Below are 27,807 nucleotides of genomic sequence, written 5' to 3'. Positions count from 1 at the left end.
AGGTTTTCCCAAAATGCCAAAACATAGATGTTGTCTCAAATGTCTGTGTGATGTGTTTTGAGCGGGTGATTGTGATCATAATTAGGTGGAAAAGCATTTTTACAAAACCGTGAGTCTTCAAAGAGCCTCAGTTTCATATCCATGGGCGTAAAAAATGTTTGAAAAGTTCCCGAAATTCTGGCATTACAGATTAGTTCCTCTTACAGCTCTGTTCAGGGTTTTTTCTTATTTTTTTGTCACAATATCAATTCATCAAAGCTGTTTTAATGTAAGGCGATAACCTGTGTGAATATAAAAAAAGCTATTTTCAAATAATAGTTTAGTCTTATAATGGGGAAAAAGCATATTAAAAGGCAACCTGATCCTGTGTAAAAAAGTAATTGTCCCCTAAACCTAATAAGTGGTTGTGTCACCCCTGGGAACGACAGCTGCTATCAAACGTTTGCAATAATTGGAAATGTGTTTTTACGTCAGTGTGGAGTTACTGTTGCCCGTTGTTCTTTGATTCAGACATCTTAGGGAGCGGGTTTGAACCTGAGCAGCTGGTTCCAGGTCAGGCCACAGAAGCTCAGTTGGATTTAATTGTGAACTTTGACCTCACCGTTCCTAGTTAACCTCATTTTTGTTTAACTGGGCCATTCTGAGGCGAACTTCCTGGTGCGCTTTGGATTGATGTATTGGTGCATAACCCAAACGTGCTTTTTGCTAATGGTCACAAACTAATGCTCGGACATTCTCCTTCAGTATGTTCTGCTACAGAGCAGTTTGCAATGGTTGCATCTCTTTTTGCCCAGTGTCTTCCTCATGGTTGTTCTGGATGGAGTAAATTTTAAGGCTTTCTGTTTCAGCGTGTTTTCTGCAGGTTTTTTCATTAGATGCTCAAAGTGATTTTCTAAAAGACAACATTTCTCTTTCTTTATCCCAATTATTTGTGCACTGCTTGGGCCTGATACTGTCAGTAAATGTCTCAACTGGACAAACATTATCCTTATTCCTTTGGTTGCTCAGATTCAGGCATTTACGCTGAAAATGGGCAATATTTTCTGCATTAAATAGCTCATAATATTAACCAGAGGTAATATCCAACTACCGCCATTTATAGGTATTTCTGACTGCTTTGTTGAATTTCCAACCGTAAAACTACTCTAATAGCGTGTAGCAAACAGACAGAAAACACTTAATCAAGGTCAGATTACATGAAGAGAAACTTTCATTGCATTTATATAAAATGCTTAGAATAGGAATACTTCACATTTTCCATTTTTTAATCTCATTAAGGGCTCTCTGAACATCTTGAAGGCACAGGAGGTTGCAGCGGGATCGTTGGGAAAAAAAACACATTCTTTAATATATTTAGCTAAGACAAATTAAAGGTGACAAAATGGCACTGCCTTGGGGCATGAATGGCCAGCGCACGGTTACCGCTTTAATTTGAAGAGTGTGCAACGATGAGAGAGTTGACCCCAATTCTGCTGAAAACCTTTGGAAAAAACACAAAAAAGCTGGAACCAGTGGCAGAAATGCTGCAAACAAACATTAGGACTGCAAACAACAAGCACTATTGTAACATGCAAATATTTCTGCATAATTCATGCAAATAATTCTGAGAAGGAATGCGGAGCCATTTATAACCAAAATGTTTTAACCGTGTGACTCTGAACCGCTATTAGCGTTAATGATACACCAGGCAGATTATAATAACCACCTTGCCGTTGTTTGGGAAGTCTAAAAAAAGCACGTGTGCCTTTCAGTCGGCTCGCCCAGCGGCCCCCCTGCCATCACGGCTGTCTCCACATTTCCATGTAAATGGCAGGAAGCAGAGTGTCGTGGTTTCTGTGGCAGACTCTTAACCTTGTGAGGTTATTGTTTAGACCTGGACCAAATTTTCCAACAGTTTCTGATCGCAGAAGCAGATTTCAGTGAGACCTCAAGCGTTGGTCACAATGAAACAGAATTCAGCTCAATTCAATTTTATTTATATAGGTGCCAATTCATGAAACATGTCATCTCAAGGCACTTTACAAAGTCAAACTCAATCATATTATACAGATTGGTCAAAAATGTTCCTATATAAGGGAACCAGTTGATTGCATCAAAGTCCCGACAAGCAGCATTCACTCCTGGAGAAGCATAGAGCTACAGGGAGAGTCGTCTGCATTGTACATGGCTTTGCATCAATCCCTCATACTGATCAAGCATGAAGCGACAGTGGAAAGAAAAACTCCCCTTAAACGGGAAGGAAAAACCTCCAGAAAACCTTTTATGTTAGAAATTTCTTTGTTGTTATCTTCAAGATTTCTCAGCTTGAGCCCAACATTTTGTCTAAGCTATTATTGAAAGGAGCCGTTCTTGTTCTGAGAGATGCATTCAGATGCAACCATTCAATTGGAGAAGCTGGACATCGCCAGAGTCTCACCGCAACATCTTAAATTTATTTAACTCAGAGGTAAATAGTCGGAGCTGTTACGTCTTCCATGCAAACTTATTTTTGAGAGACGGTAGGAGAAAAAAACTACTTTTCAGAGGGAACATTACACAGCGGCACATTAGGAACCCAACATGTTATAAAAAGAACGTGACGATCACTCCATCCCTGAATGCTTTTACTCCACAGATCCTCCAGTAACGGCTCGCTGACTCTGGAGTTTGTGCTTTTGAGTCTGCTGCCGGTTTTAATTCAATAATCGTCTCGGCTGGTGCTGAATTTTGACCTCTCGCCCTCTTTTTCAGTGTGACATTGAGGGAGGGGAGGCGGGCGTTTTATTTGCAGTGAAAAGAGGGATTAGTGATGGATAAGCTGCAAGATTTGTGCTTTATGGCGTTAGAGCAATATGACGAGGAGAGCGAAGGCAGCCGGCAACGGCGCTCGCAGTCAGGATGAAGTGAGAAAGGGCCACGTTGTGAGGCTTCTATAAAAATATGTCTACAGGAAACATGTGCTACAGAGACGGAGGAGGCAGCCGTATCAGACTTTAAAGAACTACTCAGTCAAACTGTCACCTCCTTATCACCGTCCTCGTCTGCGTCATCTTTCCAATGAACTGCAGATTGCTGCGCTTGATATCCGCCCTCCAGCTGCCATTAAGCAGCTGATGGACGTTAAGCACCTGTCACGCCCTCCCAGGATGCCTTTCACCTCAGGTTGCAGTAACGAGGCGCAGGATGAGTCAGGGAGGCAGGGACGGGCGTTATCGGTCCTGCTTTCATCGTGTCCGGGGGATAGTAAAGTACGGAATGAGAGGCAAATTCACTAACATTATTTCACGCTGCAGATATGCGTGAAATCTATTGTGTTTGTTTATGAAGACTGTCTGGCAGTCGCTGCTATCTGCATTCAGCTTCCCTAAAGGTCACTTTCATGTATACTAATTTTCTGCATTAATGCACTCAGTACGGCTCAGTACTTTACAGTTGGGACGGTTCCTCCAGCCATTTCTCCGTGTTAGCATTCATTTCATTGTTTTTTTTTCTTTCACACTAGTCTACTTCATTATAGTTTTATTATATACAGTTTTTTATTATACATCAGCTGTTCACTAATATGGGTGCACACATCTGGTAAACAGTTTGTATGTTTATTTATTTTTTTTGCTGGGATTTAAAAGTACTGGCTGGGGAGAGAGGACTTTTTATGATGCAACACCAGGAACCAGGAAGTGGAGACGCTCTCAGTTCTAAAGACTGAAAGCATTTTGACGTTTACTTCTGTCCCGTCTTCTGTTAGACTCTATAATCTCTGCTGCTCACAGCCGACTCATTAAAGGTTTACACATCTGCTAACGGTTGCATGGCTTCTTGATCTGATCAGGAATCATCACACCCGCTAGGTTTACATGCACACAATGTTATATGGGCACACAATCAATTAATCTGATCATAATGTGGGTTTATATTCAGAATAGAACCACTCTGACACTATCAGTTATCACTTTTCGGCCAAATAACCTCAGAAGAACATCTGTCTTTGCTGGAAAAATAGCGAACAAAACAGTAATCTATGAGTTTGTCTTGTGAGCACCCTGGATGGACTTGCAGCAGCTTTGAATTACTAAAAAAAAAAACAATCCTTTTGGGCTCCTTTACTGTTTCCAATAGAAAAGTTGTATCGGGAGCACAGACAGCTTTGCTTCCTGACGTACCGTCTAGCCACTCAAAGTGGAAATATGTCACATTGATGTTGCACTGCAAATATGGATCTAAATATAAGCAAAATGTTCTTAAACATAGTGTTTTTGTCCTTGATCTGAGCAGATAAATATGATCATTTGCCAATTGAATTAGTATTTTTACCCTTAAATTAAGATAATTAGACATCCTGCACTTGAAATAAGACGATGGAGATGAATTGTTCCTATTTTAGGTGCACAAATCTTATTCTATTGGCAGAACATCTTGTTTACCTGCTTAAATCAAGGACAGATACACTAATTTTAAGAACATTTTACTTATTTTTAGTTCCGTTTTTGCAGTGTGGGCGAACTTCAACTTGCCACATTCAGAATAACTTGATCCAGACTAGTGTTTACATGCATGTAGCAGTCTGAGCCGTCCTCGCTGCATTGGGCCGTGAGGACGGCTCAGACTCCTGCACTGGAGAAACTAAACTACAGCTACATAAATGCATCGAGCAGCACAAGAGGGCCAAAAGCTCAGAGCAAAACAAAGGACACTCATTTGATGACAATGATGTCCTGATGTTGAACAGGGAGAACAGATGGTTTGAAACAGAGGTGAAAGAAGCCATCTTGGTCCAAAGAGAAAAGCCATCACTGAACAGAGAGGGAGGATTGAGATTCCAGCTCCAGAGTTTACAGCCTCCATGTGCTTAAAAGGCAGCAGCGCTCCAGCTGCAGGTTGCTCAGTGCGAGCCTCCAGAACTGACAAAGACTCCTGGATAGGTGTGGAAACGTTTTCAGGAAGTACTGAACAAAAGTCAGTTTTCCTCCGATTTAAGCCTGTTTGCTGTTGCGATAACTGGATAACCCGGATAATGGAGAATTTGCACAGACATTTCTCCAGCAGCATCAGGTAGGCAGAGTCCACAAACCCAGTTCTGTAAGTTACAAAAAACGTACAGAATCTATGAATCTTTGAGCATCTATGAGTCTTTAAAGCAACCTGTATCAGTAACAGTGACATTTAACTTCCTTTTTGGGTTGAAAGAAAAGTAGTTCTGAACTGGAATTGATTCGAATGAAGAGTAATTCTGCTTGTGTACTCGTGTGTTAGCAGTCCTTGTCATGTTGACATAATAATTTTAAGGATTTTATTCTGTAGAATATCATAACAACATCCATCATCAAAGCACGAGAAACATTCCCATATTATGATGTCAGAACTCCACAGTGCAGAGAGGCTTTAGACAAAGAGTCTGCAGCTCCCAAACAATCTCTGAGACTTAGACGGCCTCTACTGTCATTGACGGCATTTTCACCATGTGAATATGAGCGAAGTGTCATGGCGAGGCTCTGAGTAAAAACAGAGGACAAAAGAGAAATATTATAAACATAAGTATTTACAATTTGTCAGGAATGTTGCTTCAAACAAAAAAACAAACATTTATATATGCAGGAAAGTTATTTGTGAGGCCATATGAATATTGCCAGTATCTGTAGCAGCAGATTCTCACTGTAAACAAATTGTCAGTGAGCGCTTTATGAAATTCTAACCTGTTCTCCACAGTGTTTTTTTTTTTTTTCTGCAACGGCGCTTTGCAGCTTGGATTCATAAATGAGTTTATTTGTTGCAGAACTCACAGGTAACTGATATCCCCCCTAGAACTGATTGTTGAGTTTTTGCCATTTTTACTAAACTTTGACCCACTGGAATGAACCACAGTTAGCTTTAATTACCAAGTTTGTGCACACAAACAAGGAATTTGACTTCTCCACTTTGCTTTCAATGAAGACCTCCAGCCATCCCTTGTCTATAGCCACTTATCCTTGTAGGTTTCATGGGGGAGCTGGTGCCTATCTCCAGTGGTCATTGGGTAACAGGGTCACGCCCTGGACAAGTCACTAGTCCATCACAGGACAAACAACCACGCACACCCACACCTCAGGGCAATTTGGAGAGACTACTTAACCCAATAGTCATGTTTTATGGACTGTGGGAGGAAGCCGGAGTACCCAGAGACAACCCAAGCATGCAGAGGGATAACATGCAAACTCCCCACAGATATAAAATTTATATTTGATTTCATCATCTTTCCGTTTTTGGCTTCTATTTTAGATCATTTCACCGGGGCATTTCTTGCACTACTTCCAATCAGCTTTAATCAAAGTTTGTTGCACTTTTGAATAATGTCTTTTCAATGACCACTTTTACTAACATTTCCAGAAGGGAATGCAGTAGAACCAGCAAGTAGACCTACCACACCTGCAAATGTTTTACCATGTAGAAATATAATCTCTACCATAGAAAGTGAATATCTGGTTAGTGATGTCGGACCCCTGTTGTTTTGGAGACAGTTTAATATTTACATTAAGCTGTAAATTAAATATGAAAAAAAATATTTCTGAAGATCAAAATCCTCAAAAGAAGAATTTAGTTTTAATTCTAGATGATGGCTTTTTTATAAAGGCAACAACAAGGACAATTGCACACGAGTAGGAGGTTAAGACTCATGTGGGGAGTCCTAGTCAAAGTAAAGTAGCATAAAGGTTGACATCAAGGCAATAAGGAAAGAAGAGGAGGATGAGTATGATGTTGTAAAGAAGCATGAGGAGCAGTCTTTGAGATAATAAGATGAAAGAGAGGCCTGAGTGAGATGAAAACAGGTTTTAATGAGGAAATACGGTGCATGAGAGACAGAAACTGGTGAGATGGAAATGGATGGTAATGAAAAGTGACTATAAAAGTGGGATGAGGATAAAAGGTTGTTGAAAGATGCCCCTGTGAACCCAATCTCACTGACATGATTCTCTGATGTTTTCTCTCCCAGATACGTCCGATCCCGTACGAAACATGACATCGACATGCGTATCGGGATCCACTCAGGCTCGGTGCTGTGCGGCGTTTTGGGACTCAGGAAGTGGCAGTTTGACGTCTGGTCCTGGGACGTGGACATTGCCAACAAGCTGGAGTCTGGAGGCATCCCTGGGTGAGGGAACTGGGCCTTTGGCTGTATGTGTGTGTGTGTGTGTGTAGATCCAACTTAAAAGACAATAACAGGATGTTTCCCTGCCACCAGTTTCTAGATTCTCTCACTTCTTCACTCTTTCCTGTTGGGCCTTGACAGGGAGAGGCATCGGTTTAGTAGCTGCTGCTTTCCAGCGTCCTGCCAGCATCTGTTTCTGAGCTGCATTCTAACCTGACCTCTGCTCTTTACTTAAATCGGTTGCATAACACGAGAGAAAGTTGCTGCAGATTCCTCTGGAGGATGGGATGAGCCGCAAAGATCATACCACAAATGTTTTCATCACATCCAACGCATCAGACACCTTCTATAATAGGTGGTGCGACATGGCGGACACGACCTTTGGTTGCGGCAGCATTCAGCCGCTGACCTGACAGTGTGCACGGTTTCATTCACACCTGCACAGTTCACTGGCTGGCTGCTTCTTTCTGCCTGGAACCGCTTCAGAGATGCTTAGCTTTGGGTGGAAACTCGTCTAACTCAGTTACATCTCCTTGGTTGGAGATTAAACTATGAAAGACCTCTTTTTATGCTGGCCTAATCTGCCTAAATCACCATGTGCCAAAAAAAAGTTTAATTGCTGTTGAGCTTCTCTTCATTTGGTCCTCATTTTACACTGAGAACAGCTTATTTCTGATCTCAGCATAGACGGACGCTTTTCTGCACCTCTCCTCCTCGGACCTCTCCTTGCTCCTCTGTCTGCATGCTGCTGTGTAACTCTGTCAGAGCCTTTTTCTTCAAATCATCCGAATTGAAAGCTATGGATCTGGTCAGATGGTTGCTCAATGCAAGAGAAGACCGGGCACACGTGAGCCAAGCTCTCCTGAGGGGACACATGCAGCAGGACACACCCTGGATTCCTGGTCTCTCTAATGTGTCCATCGGGGACGTGGAAGATGTATATTTAATTGAATTTATGATAACAGGATTTCTGCTTATTGAAGCTGACGGTTACCTGATATATCAGCAGTTTTGGCCTTAATAAGACTGCCAGGTGTGTGTGAGAAGTTGAACTGAGCCATGATCACCCAGACTCAGATGCTTGGTGAACAAAACCGCAAGCCGGATGCCACACTTGCACAACATCGCATGCCCGCTGGGTTGAATTGAATTGAATTGAATTGAATGGTGGAATGGAAATGACCTCGGGGAGTTTCTAGCTCTATTTACGGCAGAAGGTCCGACAATTCGGCTGTTTGGGACTTGCCATGAAGTCGAACCAGCAGTGACTTCAATGCTGACACAAATTCCCCAGGCAGAGTGACACAAAAACAATCTCCTTGTTATTGAATCCGGTGCCCTGATGGCTAGCCTTGGTGCTAGCCATCTCAATTCTCCTGGATGTTTTCCAAACAAGACGCTCTACCCCCGCCCGGACTTACTTATGACACCTGTGATCTCAAACAGGGCCCTTCTTGAACTGCTGATGATACACAATCTAAGACTATGGCTGCAGGGGGGTATACTGACACACACAGATACTGTAAGGATTTGCATGCAAAAGCAAAAACCTTAGGGACTTCAAAATGACCGGTATAGTGCAGAAAACACACAAAAAGAAAAAAAAAAACGTCAAAAATTGTAGAACTCCGTTTCCTTTTTATAGATATTTGCAAAAAAATGTGAAAAGGCAGACCTTACATTAAACAGCAGAGGAGCAGGGATTCCACTTTCTCCAACAGTGCAGGACAAACAAAAAAACAGACTCTCCCATATTGCAACAACCCAGCTTTTAAAGCACTAGCCTGTACCAACTAACAAGAAACATGGGTGAAAACCTTTACAACATTTAGAATTTCTATTTAGGGAACAAACTTAATTAAAACCTCTAGAGGAAAAACAAAAAAAAACAATTTACATTCAACTTCAACAAATCAAAACAATACTCCAAATTCTAGACAAAAATCAAAACATCTCCCCTTCATCTCAATCAAAATGGATTTTCCCTCATGAGGCTGATTGACAACACCAGGTCCTCATTAGTACTGCTCATATTAAGTTGCTTGCCAACCGCCATAAAACAAGAAGAAGAAGAAGAAGTACTGCTCATGGGCGCGCTTCCATGGCAACACCTGACCAGGTGACCTCAAAGAAAAAAAGAGTGGTGAGAACAAAACAAGTTCATAAAGTTACAAATACAAATAAACTAACCTTCCCCCAAATACTCAATTACTTTAAAACCAGCAGATGCCTGTTTACATTATTTGTTAGTGAGGGGGTAAATCCCTCACAGATACACAACCACACACACGCGAACATGGTGATAAATACACCCCCCTGTGACTTTTATGTGCTTGACCAACACAATGTACCTGCCCTCTGAAACACAGTCAACCTTTGAAAGTCAAATTAAAAGGATTTCAAAGAAATATTAACCTACCCATTATGTATTTCTTCTGTTTTAGGCGAATCCACATCTCCAAAGCAGCTTTGGATTGTTTGAATGGCGACTACGAGGTGGAGGAAGGACACGGGAAGGACCGCAACGACTTCCTTCGGCGCCACAACATCGAGACGTACCTGATCAAGCAGCCCGAGGAGAGTCTGCTCACGCTGCCGGAGGACATCATGAAGGAGGCGGCCAGCTCGGCCGACCGCCGGGCCAGCAGCGCCACCTTCAACGAGGCCTCCTGGAGTCCTGAGCTCCCCTTCGACAACATTGTGGGAAACCAAAACGTAAGACGCGCCTGGGCTTGACGTAGGTTCTGTTGTGTCCTTTATCACACTGTGACAGAGCGCCCGTCCGAACCCACAGCTTGTTCTGCAGCTGAAGGACTTAGCTTCATTCTAATGTGCTTCAACCTGGATAGATGTTGGCCAAACTGAAAGGAAACAGGCAGAATGAAAAGTAGCCCTGCTTGGTTAGCAGGACTTTATGCTTCACTGCAGGACGGCGCTGTTCAGTAAGATGGGAAGCTGATTAGCATGCATGAAATCTTTTCAGTTGTCTTGCCTGTTGGTCGGTCGTTCTGTCCCTTGAGTTTTCCCTGAAACAAGCAGACGGATTTCTGTGTAGAGAAGGTGTAGACATCATACTGTGTGTGTGTCAGCCTGCCTGTACGTGAGGATGATGAGTATGTGCGACCCGTTTAACATCTTCCTCCTTTTTTTTTTTTTTTGTTTGTTTTGGTTTTCATCCATTTGTGTCTCTCTTGCAACAAATCAGCTGTTTTTGTTTTTTTTGTTTCCCGGAGGATCAAACTGGAGCCACCTTTAGCTACCAAATAGAGGTGGTTCAGGAGTTCAGGCGTCTTTTACTTTTTTTATTGATGGTAATTTCATTTCCTTGAACATCCTTAACCCAAAGTCAGTTTATTTTTGGAGTGCTTCACCAACTGAGCTTTTAAACTCTAATATTCAATCCAATCATTTAAAAAACGTTGAGTCCGGGGTTTATTCACCAAGAACTTACTTAAAAACACACTGGTAAACAGAGGTTAGAGCCACCCTTGGCTGGCTAACATGAGCCAGTGCCGCCATGCTTTAGTTGGGATGAAGTGTTTGCACTGGGGCGCTGTGATTGGGTTTCTCCGAGCATAACTTCTGTGACTTCTACCCACCGACTCGGGTCTCAGTGGAGACCCACAGCAAGAAGAATGATGATGCTTGTTTTAAATACTGTAGTGGGAGGACACCTTTGATTCCTTTTGGTCTGTAAGGAAAACTGTGTGTCTGTAAAAAAAAAAAAAGTTGGGCTTTAACTGAGCAAAAAGTATTAATATGGCTGCATTCGTGATGGTGCGGTCCTAGAAGCTCGTGTTCAGGTTCAGAGGTGTTCATAATCGGGCTTTTAGTACATTCAATACCCCCAGACAAACCTTTATTGTTCAACCTTTTTCTAACTGTCCTGTCATGGACCTTAATAAATAATGAAAATAATGAGCAAACTGAGGCCTGCAGAGTCTCATATATATATAGATATATATATATATATATATATAGATATAGAGAGATAGAGAGAGATATATATATAGATAGAGAGATATATATATATATATATCTATCTATCTATCTATCTATCTATCTATCTATCTATCTATCTATCTATCTATCTATCTATCTATCTATCTATCTATATATATATACATATATATATACATATATATATACACATACACATACACATACACATACACATATACATACATACATATTAATTACATTTCTCTGATTTTAGGGGGGGAATTTGCTGGGAAGTTCCACTCCTTGAAATAGTCCCAGCTGACTGAAATGTTTTCCACTTGTGAAAAACCCTTCTCTCCACAGAAGACGGACTTAAAGTAGTTTGTAAATGTATTTACAAGCCTTGTCCTGAGTGGTAGGTAGTAACAGTCATTCCTTTTAAATGAGGTCTTTTCGTCTGGGCATAGAGGGGCAGCTCACACTGCTGATCACTTAGTCAATGCACCTTTAAAAAGAAACAGGAAACAGCAACAATGAAATAAACTCTCCATAACTGCAAATGCATGTAAATATGGAAATGCATGCTGCTTTTAAACCACAGAGGGTTATTCTCTGTTATTTGTTGAAGTAAACTGTCATTTGATTGTGTTTTGCTGAGGTTTGTGTACTCAATAGTTTGCTTGAGCCTCCCTTCAGGCGCCAGCAGTGAAATCTATTACAGGTTTAGATTCAACCCCGTTTTTTTTTTTTTCAGATTCAGAGGAACGTCGTCTCTGAAGTGTCACTTCTTTTGTTTGTGGCACAATAAAAAGCCTGTCGGGAGAGTCAGATCAAAAAGCCCGACTTTTGCATATCAAAGACTTCTCCGAGGAGTTCTGGAGCGTCTTTTATGTTTTTCATAGTTCTGGCTCTCCTGTGGCTTCCCGTCTCCTGCAGTCTTCCTCCTCCTAAGCTGTCGCTGTGATTCAGTTTTCAGCATCACTGGACGGAGGGCAGAGTAGAGTTCAGGCTGTGGGTTTCTGTCTGGGTTAGACGAAGTGACGGATCGGTGACGGCCGGTGGTCAAAAAGCATGAAGCCGTAAAATCTGAGCAGAGTAGCAGGGAACTCTGGAGACAAGAGAATAACAGAGGAAGATATCCCAACATTGTGTTTTCTGTAAGAAAAAAAAAAAAACAGTGCAAAGTAAATCAGAATCAGCTTTTTTTCCGGTTATTATAAGATAAGAATTCCTTTAATTTCCCTCAATGGGGAAACTCAGGTGTGTCAGTGGCAAACTCACACGATTAATAGTGATGAGAAAAGAAAATAGATTGCAAGGAAAGAAAAGTGAATTGTCTAATCTAAAGTTAGCTCTAATAAAAAACCAAAAGTGGAATATGAGGGTATATAAAAAATTGACCAAAGGAAAAACAAAGTTATTTGACAGTGGAAAAATAACTCCAGCCTATAGACCTAACACTCGATAATAAAGTATGTAATATTTCCATACTCATACAAAGCTTATACAATATGCACTATGAATCATAGTCCAGCAGCATCCTAGCTACGGCGTGTGTAAATCACTTTAGCATCTGGCTACGGTGTCAACACTTAATGGCTGAGTCAGACTCTGTGTAACGATATGCATGACGTAGACAGTTGTCTGAGCATCTTAGAACGGCGTCAACAGTTAATGGTCGGATCAGAGTCTGTGCAACAACAGATATTATGTCTGTTGGGAGCAGCTGGGATTATAAAGTCTGACTGCAGGAGGAACACTCGGCCAAGTGTGTGACTCAAGAAAACAAACAACTGAAGGTTCTAGGCCAAAACTGACTGGTACGTGGAGACAGCAGCTGATCCTCCAGTGTTCTGTCCAATTATCACATAATAATTTGTAGAGGATGGCACACGATGCTTCGACTGGCTTTAAAGCACCAAATGCAGGAAGTGATGAGGAGGACGTTGACTCTTTTCCTAAGATAATAATCCAGGTGAGTCAGAGCGGTGCTCTAAACGCAGAAAACTACCTGTGGTCTCTGCAGACAGAATGATGTGAATGACTCCCACAAAAAGGCAGTTTGTAGTTGCGTTGCTCTAAAGAGGGTTAAAGGTTCAACCATCCACCACAAACTGTCCCCTACAGATGAGAGGAAGTTGGTTAGGATGCTTAAGAACAACCAAAACTCGAGTCTGTCAGGAACCAGACCTGCTACGGCCAAGTCCAGTTTATGTCACCATGCATCGAGAGGTTCTGCCAGATAGATTTGCTCCGCATATCCATCTGGAAACCTTCCGTTGAAGTAATTTTGGGAAGGGGCGAAAATACTGGTTAGCTGATTGGCCTATTTTGGTGATAGACGGGCCAAATGCTTCGTCGTCGCTCGTAACAGAGCGACGACGAAAACACAACCACAAGCCAAGCTACTCTTGCTGCTGCAGGTAAAGGCTCGTTAGCTCAGCAAAGAAATACTCTGTAATTCCGATAAAACTTGCTCGATAGCCACGCTAGTTTCATCGGCTGAAGCCGCCATGTTCTTAAGACTGAACTGTCGCGCTTCTCGTTGCGTCACACCTCAACCCGCCTCAAAGCCAACGCTGATTGGACGTTCGTTTGGTGAACTGCTCCAAATTTTCTTTAACGGAGGGTAGCCAGACTGATCTGCGAGTGAAACCTTGAAAGCTCGCGAGATCAGGATGGTCTCACGAGGCTATCGAGAGGTGACCCTGACCAAGACAGAAGGTCCAGCTCCTAAACCGTCCACCTACATACTCAACTGGAATATGAAGCTCCCTCCACAGAAACACTAAATGTCTTCTAGAGTTTAAGACTTTATGGTCCAACATTCCTCTAAATTGTCCAGCATGGGGGTGGCAGTGTCATGCTGTGGGGCGCCTTGGCTAACATGAAGGAGTAAACCCGACTTCTTTAAGGAGCTATAAGTAAGAAATCTACTGTAAAACCATCCTAAATCATTCTCATTTCTCACGTGGGATGGAAGTAACATTCCCTTTAAACAATCAGTGCTCTCCATCAACAACGTCTTAGTCATGTTTTTCTCCTTTCAAACCTAGAGGTTCGGTCCAGAACTACTTCGGTTCAGAGTGTTTACTTCCTGGTCCCTGAGCCAATCATGTGTGAGTTCCTAACGCAGAGCGCAGCATCTTGGATTTTATTTGGCAACAGAGCAGCAGCCTGCAGACATGGAGAGCAGTAAGAGAGGCGGACCAGAATACAACATCATAGACCCGTCCTGTGGAAGTAAAAGTTCAGTGGAGTTTCACAGCTGCAGGACCGTTGAGGTGTTCCTGAAAGGCGTCGTGTATGTGTTGTTCCGATTTTAACCACTAGGTGTCATTACTACTTATTGCTCCTTTAACTGACTCCAGGACTAGTGAAAACCTCTTCCACTGAGTCGCCCCTGAACAGCCTGACCTGGGGGTGACAGTCTGGGTTGGATGGTTGAAGCTTTTGACTGAACCGTGTCATCAGGACACTGATAAACAACGAGAGGAAGCAGACTTCTTCTCTAACTGTATGTAGATGGATTTAAGGAATCGTTGAAAACAGCTTCGGCCCTTTATGCAGGTCAGCTACGGCACACAAGAGTAGTAGGAAGAGTAATAACAGGTGACGGATCTCTAGAGGCAGTGGGGTGGAACAGTAGCGCTCTCTCCTGCTATCTGCCATAAAAAAAAAGCAGCGCAGCAATGTCTGTGCAGGCAATTTTCTTCAAATCGCCCCGGTTTTTATTGTCAAGCGCTCCAAATAAAGGACATGACACCCTATCTGTAGCCGTGATTGCTGTAACTACCATCCGTGCGGTGCTGATTGCCCACATCAGACCCAGGAGATTCTTTTACAGAAGGACTCAGGAGTCCAACACATTGAGCTGCAGCCATGAAATCACTATGCAGGGTCCATGCAGGCTCTCTGCCCCGCCCCCCCCCCCCTTTCATGCTTCACTGTGTACCTGCTGGCTGTGATGATGCACATCGCTGTCATGGTGCTTTCACCTCATCCCGGGGTGTCCGCCTCCTCCAGGAGACCCAGCTACTCTGCAGAGACAACGAGGGAACAGGCCCGTTTTCACCTTTCCACTCCGTTGTTTACGCCACAGTTTTAACTCTTCGGAAAATAATCCGAGCTAAACGCTTGTGGACGTTCGGGAGCTGCAGAGTCCATCAGGACATATTTGGAAATGTGCATGTCAAAAGGCAATCTGGCTAATAAATGTCAAGATGTTTCAGTTTACACGACATTGTTCCTCCTGCGCCCTGAGGCGGCTTTGTGCTTTATGTAACTGCTCGCATGCGATCCTTTAAAGAGCACTAAAGGAGACCTGTTGCAGCTGTGGACTGGAAATAAAATCATCTTTTTTATTTTTTTTACCCTCCATGGTTGCAGCGGATCGACTCGTACCTTTTAATCGGTCCCGTTTTCACATCCTACACGCCACGTTTCCTCTCGTCATATGCTGGCATTTCTGACAGAGGCGTTATTATCGTCGGGTCACCATCGTGTGAAGCTTTTATCGCTGCCTCAGTGAAGCCAAACAAAGCGCTGGGAGAGCTCTCTGACTGTGGGAGCGGGTCTGGACGTAGATCGGATTCAGAGGGAGCCGTGTGCTCTTTCAGCTCTGCACTTTCTCAGGGGCCTCGGCGCCAAATGCAATCATGGCAGCAGAGCAGGCTCAGAGCGCTGCTCCCTCTGTGTCCCCGCAGCAGCGTCTCCAGGCTGAGGCCAGGCTCCTTATTGAGGCTAGATAAAGTGCTTTACTTGATTTACTTTTCTGATGCAGGGTTTTTTTTCTCTCTCTCTCTCTCTCTCTCTCTCTGTCTCAAAGCTCTGAGCTCTTTTCAGAAGAGGTGCCATGCCGGCACCGAAGCATGCTGGACTCCAGATTTTCCTCAGATAGCAGACGCACCAGTCAGAATATGACTGGGGGAAATGTCTCAGGGGGGTTGAAGACTTTTGCTCAGTAATGTTTCACCAATGAAAAGCTTTCCTGTTTGCATCGCTTTGCTTTTCTGAAGTAAAGAGAAACTAAAGAGATTGACACCACGGTGACGGGGTTTTACTCCATGATGTTCACAGCTGCTGATTATATTTCTCTGTTGAGCTTCAAGTTGGAGATTTTTCACCTTCTTTTCTAAAATGCCTCTTAATAAAAGTGAAAGCTAGCCTTCCGCTCCTTGGAGGGATCAGCTAAAACTTCTTATAGAGACCCAGAACTGGACGTTTGCATGCCTGGTTTATTCAGACTGTTTTTGTGACGTGCCACTGTCGCAGTCAGGTTACATTGTTGCACAGGATGCCATGATTGCCGATGTCAGGAACTCTATCCAAAAGAAAAAATCTTAATCTGAATTCCCTCATGTTGCCAATAGGATGTAAATACTGATGTTCTCATTCTTAAACTGATGGCGCCGGCACAGAACCCTCTCATATTTATTAGAAAATGTTAGATATTGCATGAAAAGTCCTGAGAGCAAATGTAAAGGGATTGCCTGGAAAGTAGTGGTGGTGGTGGTGGTGGGGGGTTCTTCTCACGCTGAACTTGCCATGATCATTCAGTTAGCCTTTGGGGTCCTGGAGACACCAGACATCTTAGCTCAGTGTAAAACGGGCTTAAACTGTAAGTTTTCTGGCTGCTTCAACCTTTTAATTCAGTAAATAACAGCAACCAACCAAAAGGAGCATGTTGAGGTTATGCAGGTTATGCATTCAAATTAATGACGGCTTATCATAAAGCAATAGGAAACCTTGGTATATTTTCTATAGGTTTAAAGTTTTCACTAGAAAACTGTGGAGAAACTTTGGACTTGCAGGATAAGACAATTTAAAACAGGAAATGGCATGGTGCACAGTCGTAGGATGAAACATGCACCACTGCCACCAGTGTTGAGTGAAAACATTGTATCTGTTAAATACTGAGTTAGCGCAGGAGGCTGATGGAAGCTGCAGGTCTGTATCCCCCCTGGTTCTGACCCATCGTTGCATGGCAGCACCGTGTTCGACCGCATGGCAGGTGATCTCCACAGATGTGACTTAGCATGACTCTGAAATAAACTCATCATGAGGCCGACGCGTCACCGCCGTGTCTCGGGCCTCGCTGCTCCGTAATTTAAAGCAGCTCATCCGGCTGCCTGCGTGATAATCCCGCTCGCGTGTCTGCTGAGTGGGTTCCAGATATGTTAATCATCTGACACATGGGCCACTTGATTTTCATTCATATGCATGAGAGGTTTGTTGAGTTCAAGTTCAACTTTGCCTCGGATTTCTCCGCCTAAAATCCCTCGGTTCACAACGGTGAACTGCTCTGCTGGGGTGTTGTTCACAGCTCTGCTACAATGTTCTTCTTTTCTCATGCAAAATACATTTATTTAGACCTTTTCTGTCCTCTCACTGTTCCATATCAATTATCTGTCGTGCTTTACACTTTTTCACCCATTTTCGGAGGAATGAGCCAATTGAGCTGTAACCATTCAGCTCTAAAAAAAGCTCACCAACAGCTAAATCTAGGAAACAGAAAATAAAGATACACTCTTCCTGTCCACAGCTCACACGTTTAACAGCTAAAGCCTGCCAATGTATGGGGATCTCCCTGCAGACGGTGATAAATGCTGCACTTTTCCCCCTGAACCGTAAGGCTCTAAGCGAAAAGTGTCTAAAATGCGGCCGTTTATCATCTCCAGGTAGCTCCGACGTGACTTCCATTAGCGCGTAATTTTGACAGCCGCGGCGATAACGGACCTGACGGGTAACAAAAGGGGTGAAAGAATCCATTAATGAGGATTGATGGCAGGACATCCATGCATGTGAAGCCTGAAAATGAATTTTTAATGATCTACGCGAGCGTGATGGATATCGTGTGTTAAGGTGCCGAATTAAGCGCGATGAGGTGAGATGCTCAATTGTCCTGAGTTGGTGGTGGAGATATTGAATTTCTCCGCGTCTCCATCTCCACACATCTTGCATTATCGCTGTAATGGCTGGCAGCTCTATGGCTGTCAGGCGCTCCAAAAGGGTAATCTGAAGGTGTGGTTGCTTTTGATGCGCCGGTAATGGAGCACTGCAGATGGTTGATGGTTTGGAGGAAATGACTGTCACCCTCACATGTGACCCGCATCACTTCTAACTCGAGTGCTTCTCCTCGGCGAATCCCACCTGGTCAGGATTTCTCTCTTGTTGTTTTGAAACGTCAAAACTAACACAGTTTGAGCGCAGGTCCTTGGTTTAGGTTCAGGTTTCGTCAACGGTACCCGTGGGTACGTTTTTGTTGCGGTTCTACCGAGTAGGAATCCGTAAAAAACAATCTAAACCAAACTAAACCATAAGTTAAGAAGGAGCACCAAAGGCTAAAACTTAACAGGGAATAAAACAGAAGGTATTTTGATTACTTGGTAAATTTTCTAAGACTTATTTAATAGAATGATAATGGCAGGAATAAAGGTGTAGCTGTACAAGTGACATAACAGTTCTGTCTACTTCTAAATATGATGACGTCTGTTGACAGAAAAAGTCAAATAATAATATAATAATCCTTCTTCACAAAGTCAAAGTCAAGAATGTTCCCAAGATATTTACCGTATTTTTCAGACCAAGTCTCTCCAGAATATCAGTCACATCAGTGAAAAACGGCATCATAAAGAGGCGAAAAATCACACAGGACTATAGGCATTTATTTTAGACATTTATTTCACACAATCCAAGATTAAAAACTTGCATTTAATCTGGTAAACCACTTTATTAAATTACACAGCTGCATCCACAACAGGCTGAATAAGGTGGAACATACCAGGGAGGATGAATGGAGTAAATTAGAATCTCCAACCAGCGATGTTTTATCCAGAGCATTTCAGCGTAACGGCCCGTTATGCTGAAAGTTGCCAAAATTACGCTGAAATGAGAATAATGGTGCTACATGCTAAGCTAACAGTACGACACAGATGTTTCAGAGCAACATAAAGCTCACATGCATCAGTGAAGTTGTAAAACGCCTGAACAACAGAGCTGTAAGCTAGCGCTAGCTGCTATTAGCTTCACGGACAGCCTAATAACAGGGTTCTGACACGGTCTGGGTCCTTCGAGCTGCAACACGCAATGCTCCGCTGCGCGATGGCAGACTGAAACAGAGAAACGACACACAAACGTGTTCAGTCTTATCTGAATTTTTTCAGTTAATTTTAAAGGAGCAGGATAGTTTTCACAAGCGTAGAGAGCACCCTTGTGGCTATAGACGGTAATGTTTACTTCTTGGTGCATGCTGGTCAGTATTATTTACTATTAAAAATGTATATACTCCTGACTATTAGTTGCAGGATCGGCCAAACTATGAAAAAAGTACGACTTATTGCCGAAAAATACGAACACGGTATATGTTACCTGTTCAAATCTTTGGCGGTCCTCAGTTTTGGTCCTTGAGAGTCCGGCAAGTTTTAGCTGTTGCTCTGCTTCAACACACCTGAGTCACATAATCAGGTCATCAGCAGGACTCTGGGGAACCTGACTGCAGACTGAGGAGGTTATTCAGCCATTTGACTCAGGCCTGTTGGGTCAGGACTAAAAGCTGCAGAACGCCAGACCTCAAGGACTGGAATTAAGGACCACTTAATATAAAGAAGGAAAAACAAAGGTGAGAGCACTCACTCTTGTGTTGACCAAGACAGACCGCAGTTTGCCTGGCAAATGGCCCTCTCTGTCCAACAGGTTAAAAAGCTCCATACTAGATTAAATTCATGATGCATTTACCACCTGCGTTATATTTAACATTTTTTTTTGAACACACGTTTCAATTGATGCCAAAGTTATGCAGAACTGTGAGGTAAAGGTGGGCAATATGGACTTACATTGTGCTTTTTGTTGGGATAGCAGTTAAAGTGATGATAAACTGGCTGTAGAGATATGTAGTGGTGCACTTGACGGCACGGCTGCTATGTAACAAGAAGGTTCTGGGTTTGAATTTCTGCCCGGTGGAGATTGCACGTCCTCCCTGTACTTGCATGAGCTCTCTCTGGGTACTCCCACCGTCAGAAGCGTGAGTGTTTAGTGTAATTAGTTACTCTCAGCTGCCCTGAGGGGTGTGTGTGTCTGGCTGTCTGTCTTGTGTGTGTCTGGGTCGTCCTCTCAGGTGCCAGAAATGATGCCGTATGGAACCATCAGCTGGGGAAACGGGAAAAATACCAATTCTGACAATGCAATTCAATTCAATTCAATTCAATTTTATTTATATAGCGGCAAACATGTCATCTCAAGGCACTTTACAAAGTCAAATTCAATCATATTATACAGACTGGTCAAAAATGTCCTATATAAGGAAACCAGTTGATTGCATCAAAGTCCCGACAAGCAGCATTCACTCCTGGAGAAGCGTAGAGCTGCAGGGAGAGTCGTCTGCATTGTCCATGGCTTTGCAGCAATCCCTCATACTGAGCAAGCATGAAGCGACAGTGGAGAGGAAAAACTCCCCTTAAACGGGAAGGAAAAACCTCCAGCAGAACCGTTGCAGTCAGTTTTCTTTCTTTTGTGGTTTTCAATCAGCATTATTTTAGATTGTTGACTCAACAAATCTGATCTTATCATGATGAGAAATGTTTCACCATGCTGATGAAATGTAGACTTTTACATGTAGGTTAATGCATCCAGTCTTGGATGTCAATCACAGCTTGTGGCAAAGTCCAAACAGAACTTTTCATGTCAGTTTTTCCATCAATGGCGTTTTACATTCCACTCTCCCATAATGGAAAGGTTATGGAGTGTCTGCCTGCGAGGTCGGGTGGGCGTCCATGTCTTGGTGGGTCTGCAGCTGGTCCATCCTCTCTCCATGTTCGGATGATGGACTAAGCAGAACTCTGGGAGATGCTCAGAGTTTGGGATGCTGTTTTAGAGACAACGTTCATTTCTGAGGCCGTTTTGGGCAAACTGCCCTCCTACCTCAGACGTTTCCTGTCTCCTGCCGACGGTGGTGACAACTCACGCTCTTCTCATCGACTTCTCCTCACTGTCCCGAGGTTCTTCACCGATCTGGAAAGAACTTCTCTTTCCATTGCTGCCCCACGGGCGAGGAATAATATTCTCTGAAGCTTCAGGATCACATTCCCCTGAGTGCCTTTAGAGTGGTTCTAAATGGGTCCCCGGCTGTTCATTGTTTTATCTGTCTGGATGTTTTTAGATGACATGTTTCTGGTGCCTCTTGGCCAGGTCTCCCTCGAAAAAGAGATCTTATCTCAAGGAACCTCCTGTTAAAATGAAGGTTAAATAAAAAAAATAGAAGCTAGCCCTGCTTTAAACCTCTCATCACCTTTCCCCTGGCCCTCCCTCTCTGTGCCGGGTTCCTTGGTCTCCATGATGCTGTTTGTTCTCTAATGTTCTCCATCAAACCTCTGAGGCCAGAAACAGCATTTATACTGAGATCAAATCAAAAACAGACAGTTTTCTTCTTCCTTTTTAGTAATTAGGTGACTTCAGAAGGCAATTGCTTGCACTAGATTATATTAAGGGGTGTCAGAGTTAAGGGGGCTAAAACTAATGCATAGCATGCTTTCTAGGTGTTGAGAAATAAAGTTGGATTTCCCACTTCTGCAAAGCTTTGTGTCTCAAATAAAATCTGATATATTCCCCTGAGGTTTCTGGTTGAGACGAGACGTGTGAGTTTCCTCAAGCCGTATTAATACGTGTGCAAAGCGCCGTCCAGACTGCCTGTGCAGACTGCCTGTGCAGACTGCCTGTGCAGACTGCCTGTGCAGACTTGGTTGTCTTGCAGCCAAAGCCGACCCGCCACAACCACCAATTAGCATAAACGTATTCTTCCACTTTCATCTGGGTAACACTTTCTGCTGATTCCTCATTTGCATATTACAGAGACAGGTCAGAGTCGCTGCAGAGCAACACCCAGGACAGATGGAGTGATTGTCAGGACCGCTCCGGTTCTTTGTTCCCCTCGGGTTCTTCCTGACTGCTGCCCTGATGGGTTACACCTGTTCGCCATTACCTGTCTCCTACCAGGATTCCTCTGCTCTCTGACAGTTTGTGGACCTTTTTCTACCTCAGTCTGCTCCTTGGATTCTGCTCTGTGTATATGGCAGCGACCTGGACTTCATAACCAAAATGGTTCTGAAAAATAAAGTTGAATTTCCAGAGAGCTGACCCGTCTAGATCAGGAACCAGAGAGGATGAGCATCACAGGTGGAGCAGAGCCGTGTTACCAAGCGGGACCTTTGACAGAACAGGCAGTCGAAACAGAGTGTAAACGAGAATAAGCTGACCTGGCTGCCAGGTATAGATAGGGCTGGACGACGTAGAGAAAAAGCATATCCATAAAACAGAAATCATATTGATCAGTATCGATAAATATCAACAAATTCAAAACATATATTGTAAGTGCAGCCCTGGCCACTTTATGCTGTTGCCTAGCAACCTATTTTTAGATACAGACACACAAACACTGAATTCAAACTCAACGCTTTATTCTACCAACGTTTTACCAGAACTACAAGTTTTTAAAAAAGAAAAAAAGAACGTGTGCTCTCTGAACTCTTTGAAGGGGGCGGAGCTTCCTGGGTCTGCGTTGTGATTGGTTGGGAGGATGTAACGACTGTAATATTAACCTACATGATAGGCTAGAATGCATGAGGAAGGAAAATTGAACTTCCTTATTCTATTGAACTTTTATTGACCCTTTTTTTCTATCACTGTTATACGTCCATCGGTCGATATATATTGTTAATGAATTATGGTCCAGCCCCAGTCGTACTCTGGGTTTGCATGAAAGCGGATGATCCTACTGTGAGATTGTCCAGCATGAGGTGTGAAGGTGTCACAAATGGGCAGATGCTGGAACCAGTGGACAGATGGAGCAACCGTACCACACAACCTTTAATCACTAATAAGTGAACAAGCCTCCTCTATCTTATGAAAGTCCAAATTTCTTTCAACTTTATCTCAGTTGGTGGAGCACTCTCTCATTCCTGGGCTTTCACTTATTTAATGCCTCTGAAATGTGTCTGGTAATGTTATTGGTCTGCCATGCACAGGTTCATATTAAGTCCGTTTTTTAAGGTTTCGTGATACTAGTTGTCTTTACTCTGCAGTTCATAGACAGGATGCGACAGGCAGCCTCAGGGCACGGTGCCCCCGGTCTGCCCACTGAACCGCCAGATCTTAGTGAGGATGGAGATTTTTCCATGTTTGCAAAGATATATTATGTTTGAAAAAATAAATAAATAAAAAGTCATCGTTAGTCTTGGCACTTTGCGTAGTTTTGCTCAGCTCAGTTTGATGGGAAGGGATTTCAATTTAAACCAGATGAACCCAAAATCTTGTTGTATTTAACCCTGGGCTATTTAAGGTTTCAGTAAATCTGAAAGTCAACGTTTAATTTGATTTTTTTTGCGTGTGGGTGGTATTTTGCAGCTAGACTCCTTCTGAGCGGTTTTCTGTCCTCCGCTTCATGCTTGATGATTTTAATTTCCAGCCCTTTAATTGTGTTTTAATCCTCGGCTCTCTCCGCCCTCCATTCACAGACGTGCGCATAATTTCCAGCTTTGTTACAGTGTGTGCGTTATTACAAGCTTTGTCACCACTAACATCAGTGCAACGTGAACGTTCTGCCAGAGAGAGAATGGGATCTGCATGACCTGCTCTGACAGCAAATGTTGCATTTTGGTCTCCCCTCCTTCCCTCTTTTTTTTTTCTTAATTTTGGTTTGTGTATGTAACAAACTGTGTGTCTGTATGTTTTTTTTTATTATTCATTTGTAACCTGAATGAAAAGAAAACCGGGGGAAAAGCAGGTTCATTCTATGTGCATGTGCTTTCCCTCTAGACTCTGGCTGCCCTAACGAGAAATTCGATAAATCTGCTTCCAAACCATCTTGCACAAGCTTTGCATGTCCACTCTGGTCCTGAGGAAATTAACAAGCGAATAGAGAGTGCCATCGACTTACGGAGTGGCGATAAGTTGAGAAGAGAGCATATCAAGCCTTTCTCACTGATGTTTAAAGACTCCAGCCTGGAAGAGAAGGTAGCTGGGGTTTTAGACAGATCAATGTTTTTTTTTTCCTCTCCCTCTCCCTCCTCATTCCTATTTTTGAGATTTCCAAAAACAAAACAATGACACCAATTCTTTTTTATTTATCATGAGTAAGCTAAAGGCACAGACAATGGGTCTATTGCAAAAAAAAAAAGGTCCCCTTTTGAATTTCAGCTTACATGAGTCACTGTATAATTACAAGCTTTTAAAATTAGGACAGTCAACACATTTTCTTATCAGTAAATGTGTTTGTTTGTCGTCCTGGTGTGCAGAGTTCCAAGTGTGCCATCATTAATCAGCTTGCCTTTTATTTTATAACATTTTCCACTATAAAAGAACACACTTAATGCCATTTCAATCTAAATAAATCAAGTAAATGCAATGCTTTATTCACTCAAACAGGAAACAAAACTAATCAAGTATTGGACTATCGAGCGCATCCAACCAACTTTCTCAAACTTTGAGAACCACACGCAGTTTATAAAATCCTTATTTCATACCAAATAAATCAATGCAGAATATAAAAAAGTTAAAAAATAAAGAAACATAACTAGATTAGTTTTTTTTTTAAATGTCTATCTCTGCTGTGCTTGAGCTGTTTCTGAAGCTCCGCCCTCTCAAAGCAACGAGTCTACATGTCTAACAACAGCAACAGGGAGTAGTAATACTGAACACCAGGTAGCGGAACTCAGAATTGCATGAATATTATGCAATTATATACTGTATTAAAATACCTCAAATCTAAAGTAAATTTATTTCTAAACAGCTGGACAGGTGCCTGGACCACAATTCCTGTACTTTTTGTTAACTATTGTTATTTTTCCTTCTGTGCTGCAAACCCTAATGACAAAAATAAATAAATAAATACAAATAAGAAATATAAATATTATTATTATTATTATGCTGATTACTGCTTAACCCCTTAATTTTTGCTCAAAATTAAATTGTTTCAATCTAATCACGCTTTTTTTAGCGATTACAAACTCCATTTAAATAATCTTGGTTAATCTCAGATAATCTGGATACCAGTTAAGATATTTCTAACAAAAGAGACTTTACAGTAATGAACCTAGGGGGAAAAAAGAAAAAAGAAGGTTCAATTCCTCTCCTACACCTAAATAAAAATGGGGGAATAAAATGGGGACCACATCTTTTTTTATAGAAGATCTTTCTGGCTGCATATGGGAGATTAATTTTTGATGTATTCCAGCTATTTGGGGAATCTTCCCTACTCGCCCAGGAGAGTAGTTACAGCAGTAGCTACATTTTTGTACCTGGACAAGCTTTGCTTTAAGGGTTTGACTGAGTGAAGTGCTTTCCAAACTAAAAAGACATTTTAGCTTAAGGTTTGTCTTCTTTGAAAATTCTATTAATGTATTTCTGTGTTAGAATAAAGTAATACACTTTGAAACTACCATGGCACACTTTGGGCTCCATACAGGGTAAAAGAAATGGCTTGTAAAAATCAACGGCATATTTTTTTTTATTTTCTTAATGATTACTTTTCTTATTACTTTAGGCTCACTAAGTAAATTGGGACTTTTTTCTACTTTAAGGGGTGTAGAATAATGTAGAATAATGGTAATGCTGTTTTTTTCCCCTCATTAAAACGCAGAGAGCGCCCTTCAGTTTACTCATGACCAAAAATAAATTTCACACTTTTGTGGAAAACGTTGACCAGCTCAGCATTTCTTTATCTTATTTTTCTTTCCTCTTTTGTTTTAACTTTTCAATCCCTGCATTCACTAAAGAAAAATCAAAAGAAAACACATTTCTGTTTTCCCAAAATCATGGCTTCCACTTCCCATCATCCTCCTCGTTTGAAAGGACTTTTAGATTCAAATGTTGGACATTAGAATTTTTCTGAGGCTTTTTGATTTAACGTAAAGGCTAATTGATAAAATAGTGCTAGGAAGACACTTTATTTGTTGACCAACGCGTTTTTGCTTGTGGCCAGAAACTAATCGGCCACCAAATAAAGTTGCTTCCTATCATTTCAAGCCTTCCTGGAGTTTTCACTTCACCAGATTATTTCACGCTCTCCATGCAACTTGGGAGTCTGTGAAGTTGTGCCAGAAACTTTTGTATCGCTAATTGATAAGATGGATAGTCTACAGGAAGGAATTTAAAAGGTGTAACATATTTCATCACAGAAAGGCATTAGTATTAATTTAATAGTAATTTTAAGGTATTCTGACTCTAATAAACTTACATTTTTCAACAATAATTAGGAGACTCAGGACAATAATATCTAATCTATGGATTTATTGTACAATCTTTATATGGACCACCGTCTTCCTACAGTCACATTCAGCAGACTCATCTGCAGCAGCATTTTGATTGATTACCAAATGTGAAAACTGGTGGTTCTCTCATAAGTCATTAAATGACATATTAATAAAAATGAATGAATGTTCTCTTTCTTTGCTGAATGCAGTGTCCTTTTTTTTGCCCATATTTCTTCATTGTTGTTCCCCTGAGTTAATTTTGGCTTTCGGCCATTCATATTTGTCTTTGCTCCTTAAAATCTATGACCATCCCAAAGAAACCTTTTCCACTTCCTTAATTTATATAATTTTATTGTTTATCTGGTTAAGCTCTAAACCTTCCTAGTAATTGTGAAGTGATTTGGTGTTGCCCTCCCTTCATCTCTCACCTTTTTACTTTTGCCAAAGTTGTGACGGAACGTGAAACATCCTCTTGCTAATTTCCCAGCGTCCTTTAAGAAAGAGACAGAGAGGTCTGGGCAGCAGGTGTCACTGGGGTGGAAAGGGTTAACGTAATCTGGAGTCAGAATCTGCCAGCGACGCCTCTTCCCTCAAGAATGGCTAAAAACATTTCAAACTGGGTTAATGGAAAGCTTTCTAAAGCTGTAGGATATTTGTGTTTTTTTTAAGAAGGGGTATTTTTGGGAAATTTTTGAAAAACATTGAGGTTTTTATGAGAAAAAGCTAGAACTAGTTTAGCTCGGTCAGGAGGAGAGCTGTCTTAGCCAGCAACATTTTTTAATAATTTTTTTTCTACGTTTGTGTTTTGACAGTAGGATTTTAGTTGTCAGTCAAAATATTTAACCCCAGAAAAACAGAAATAATACACTTTCCCATGATTCTCAGTGATTTTTAAAAAGAAATCGCTATAGAGATATTTCTGCCAACTAGCTTGAAGATAGCTTGCAAAGTTGTAGATGCTTAAATAGATGTTTAGCTACATATATATTAAAATCTGAATGTTAATTTGAATCAGCAGAAGGGAAAATAGTAGTACCTATTCAAGATGTCTGACAAATTACAACAACTAGTAAAGGAACACCTTTAAGGCATCGCCAATTAAAAACCAAAGGCCATGGATATGTCTTTAACCATTTTTTGGTTCAGTTAGTAATTTTTTAACTGTAGGGTAAAAAAATTTGACATCTACACACTTTTTGGGATTCTTAATTGTGTCCACCTCTCAGGTTTATCTTCAGAGTTAATTTTCACCGAGCACTCTCTGTTGGCGTCGGAGCTAGCATTGTGCTTGTCCGCTCCGCACCTTCCCCAGGACCCCACAGCTAACCCACCAGCTCCTGTCTCTCTCTAACGCTTGTGGTTGACCGAGTAGCATGCGTCTGTGGCAGTGCATCCGTGTGTTTGGTGCACTTTGTTTTGTTGCTGTCTCCTCTGCTCGTCTGAACACCGGTTTCTCCATCTGCCCCTCACCTTCCTCTTCCTCCTTCTTTTTTTTTTTTCTCTTCGTCTTCGTCTCTTTTCCCG

At 42.0% G+C, this 27,807-nt stretch overlaps 1 protein-coding gene across 2 annotated transcripts in view; it reads left to right on the top strand.

Annotated features, from left to right (window-relative positions):
• Positions 1 to 27,807, top strand: part of adcy8 (adenylate cyclase 8 (brain)) — a 139,120-nt gene that overhangs the window by 63,399 nt on the left and 47,914 nt on the right. Inside the window, exons 6-8 of one of the 2 annotated variants that reach the window (XM_012850328.3) lie at positions 6,944 to 7,102; positions 9,544 to 9,814; positions 23,849 to 24,046. In XM_012850328.3, coding sequence (XP_012705782.2) covers positions 6,944 to 7,102; positions 9,544 to 9,814; positions 23,849 to 24,046 — 628 coding nt within the window. The remainder of the gene's footprint in view (positions 1 to 6,943; positions 7,103 to 9,543; positions 9,815 to 23,848; positions 24,047 to 27,807) is intronic. The other variant, XM_036131225.1, reaches the window with a different exon arrangement.

This window comes from Fundulus heteroclitus, unplaced genomic scaffold (assembly GCF_011125445.2).
Source record: "Fundulus heteroclitus isolate FHET01 unplaced genomic scaffold, MU-UCD_Fhet_4.1 scaffold_42, whole genome shotgun sequence".
NCBI classification, from domain to species: domain Eukaryota; kingdom Metazoa; phylum Chordata; class Actinopteri; order Cyprinodontiformes; family Fundulidae; genus Fundulus; species Fundulus heteroclitus.
Note: the sequence above shows the minus strand (reverse complement) of the source record. Positions and strands in the feature narration are given on the sequence as shown.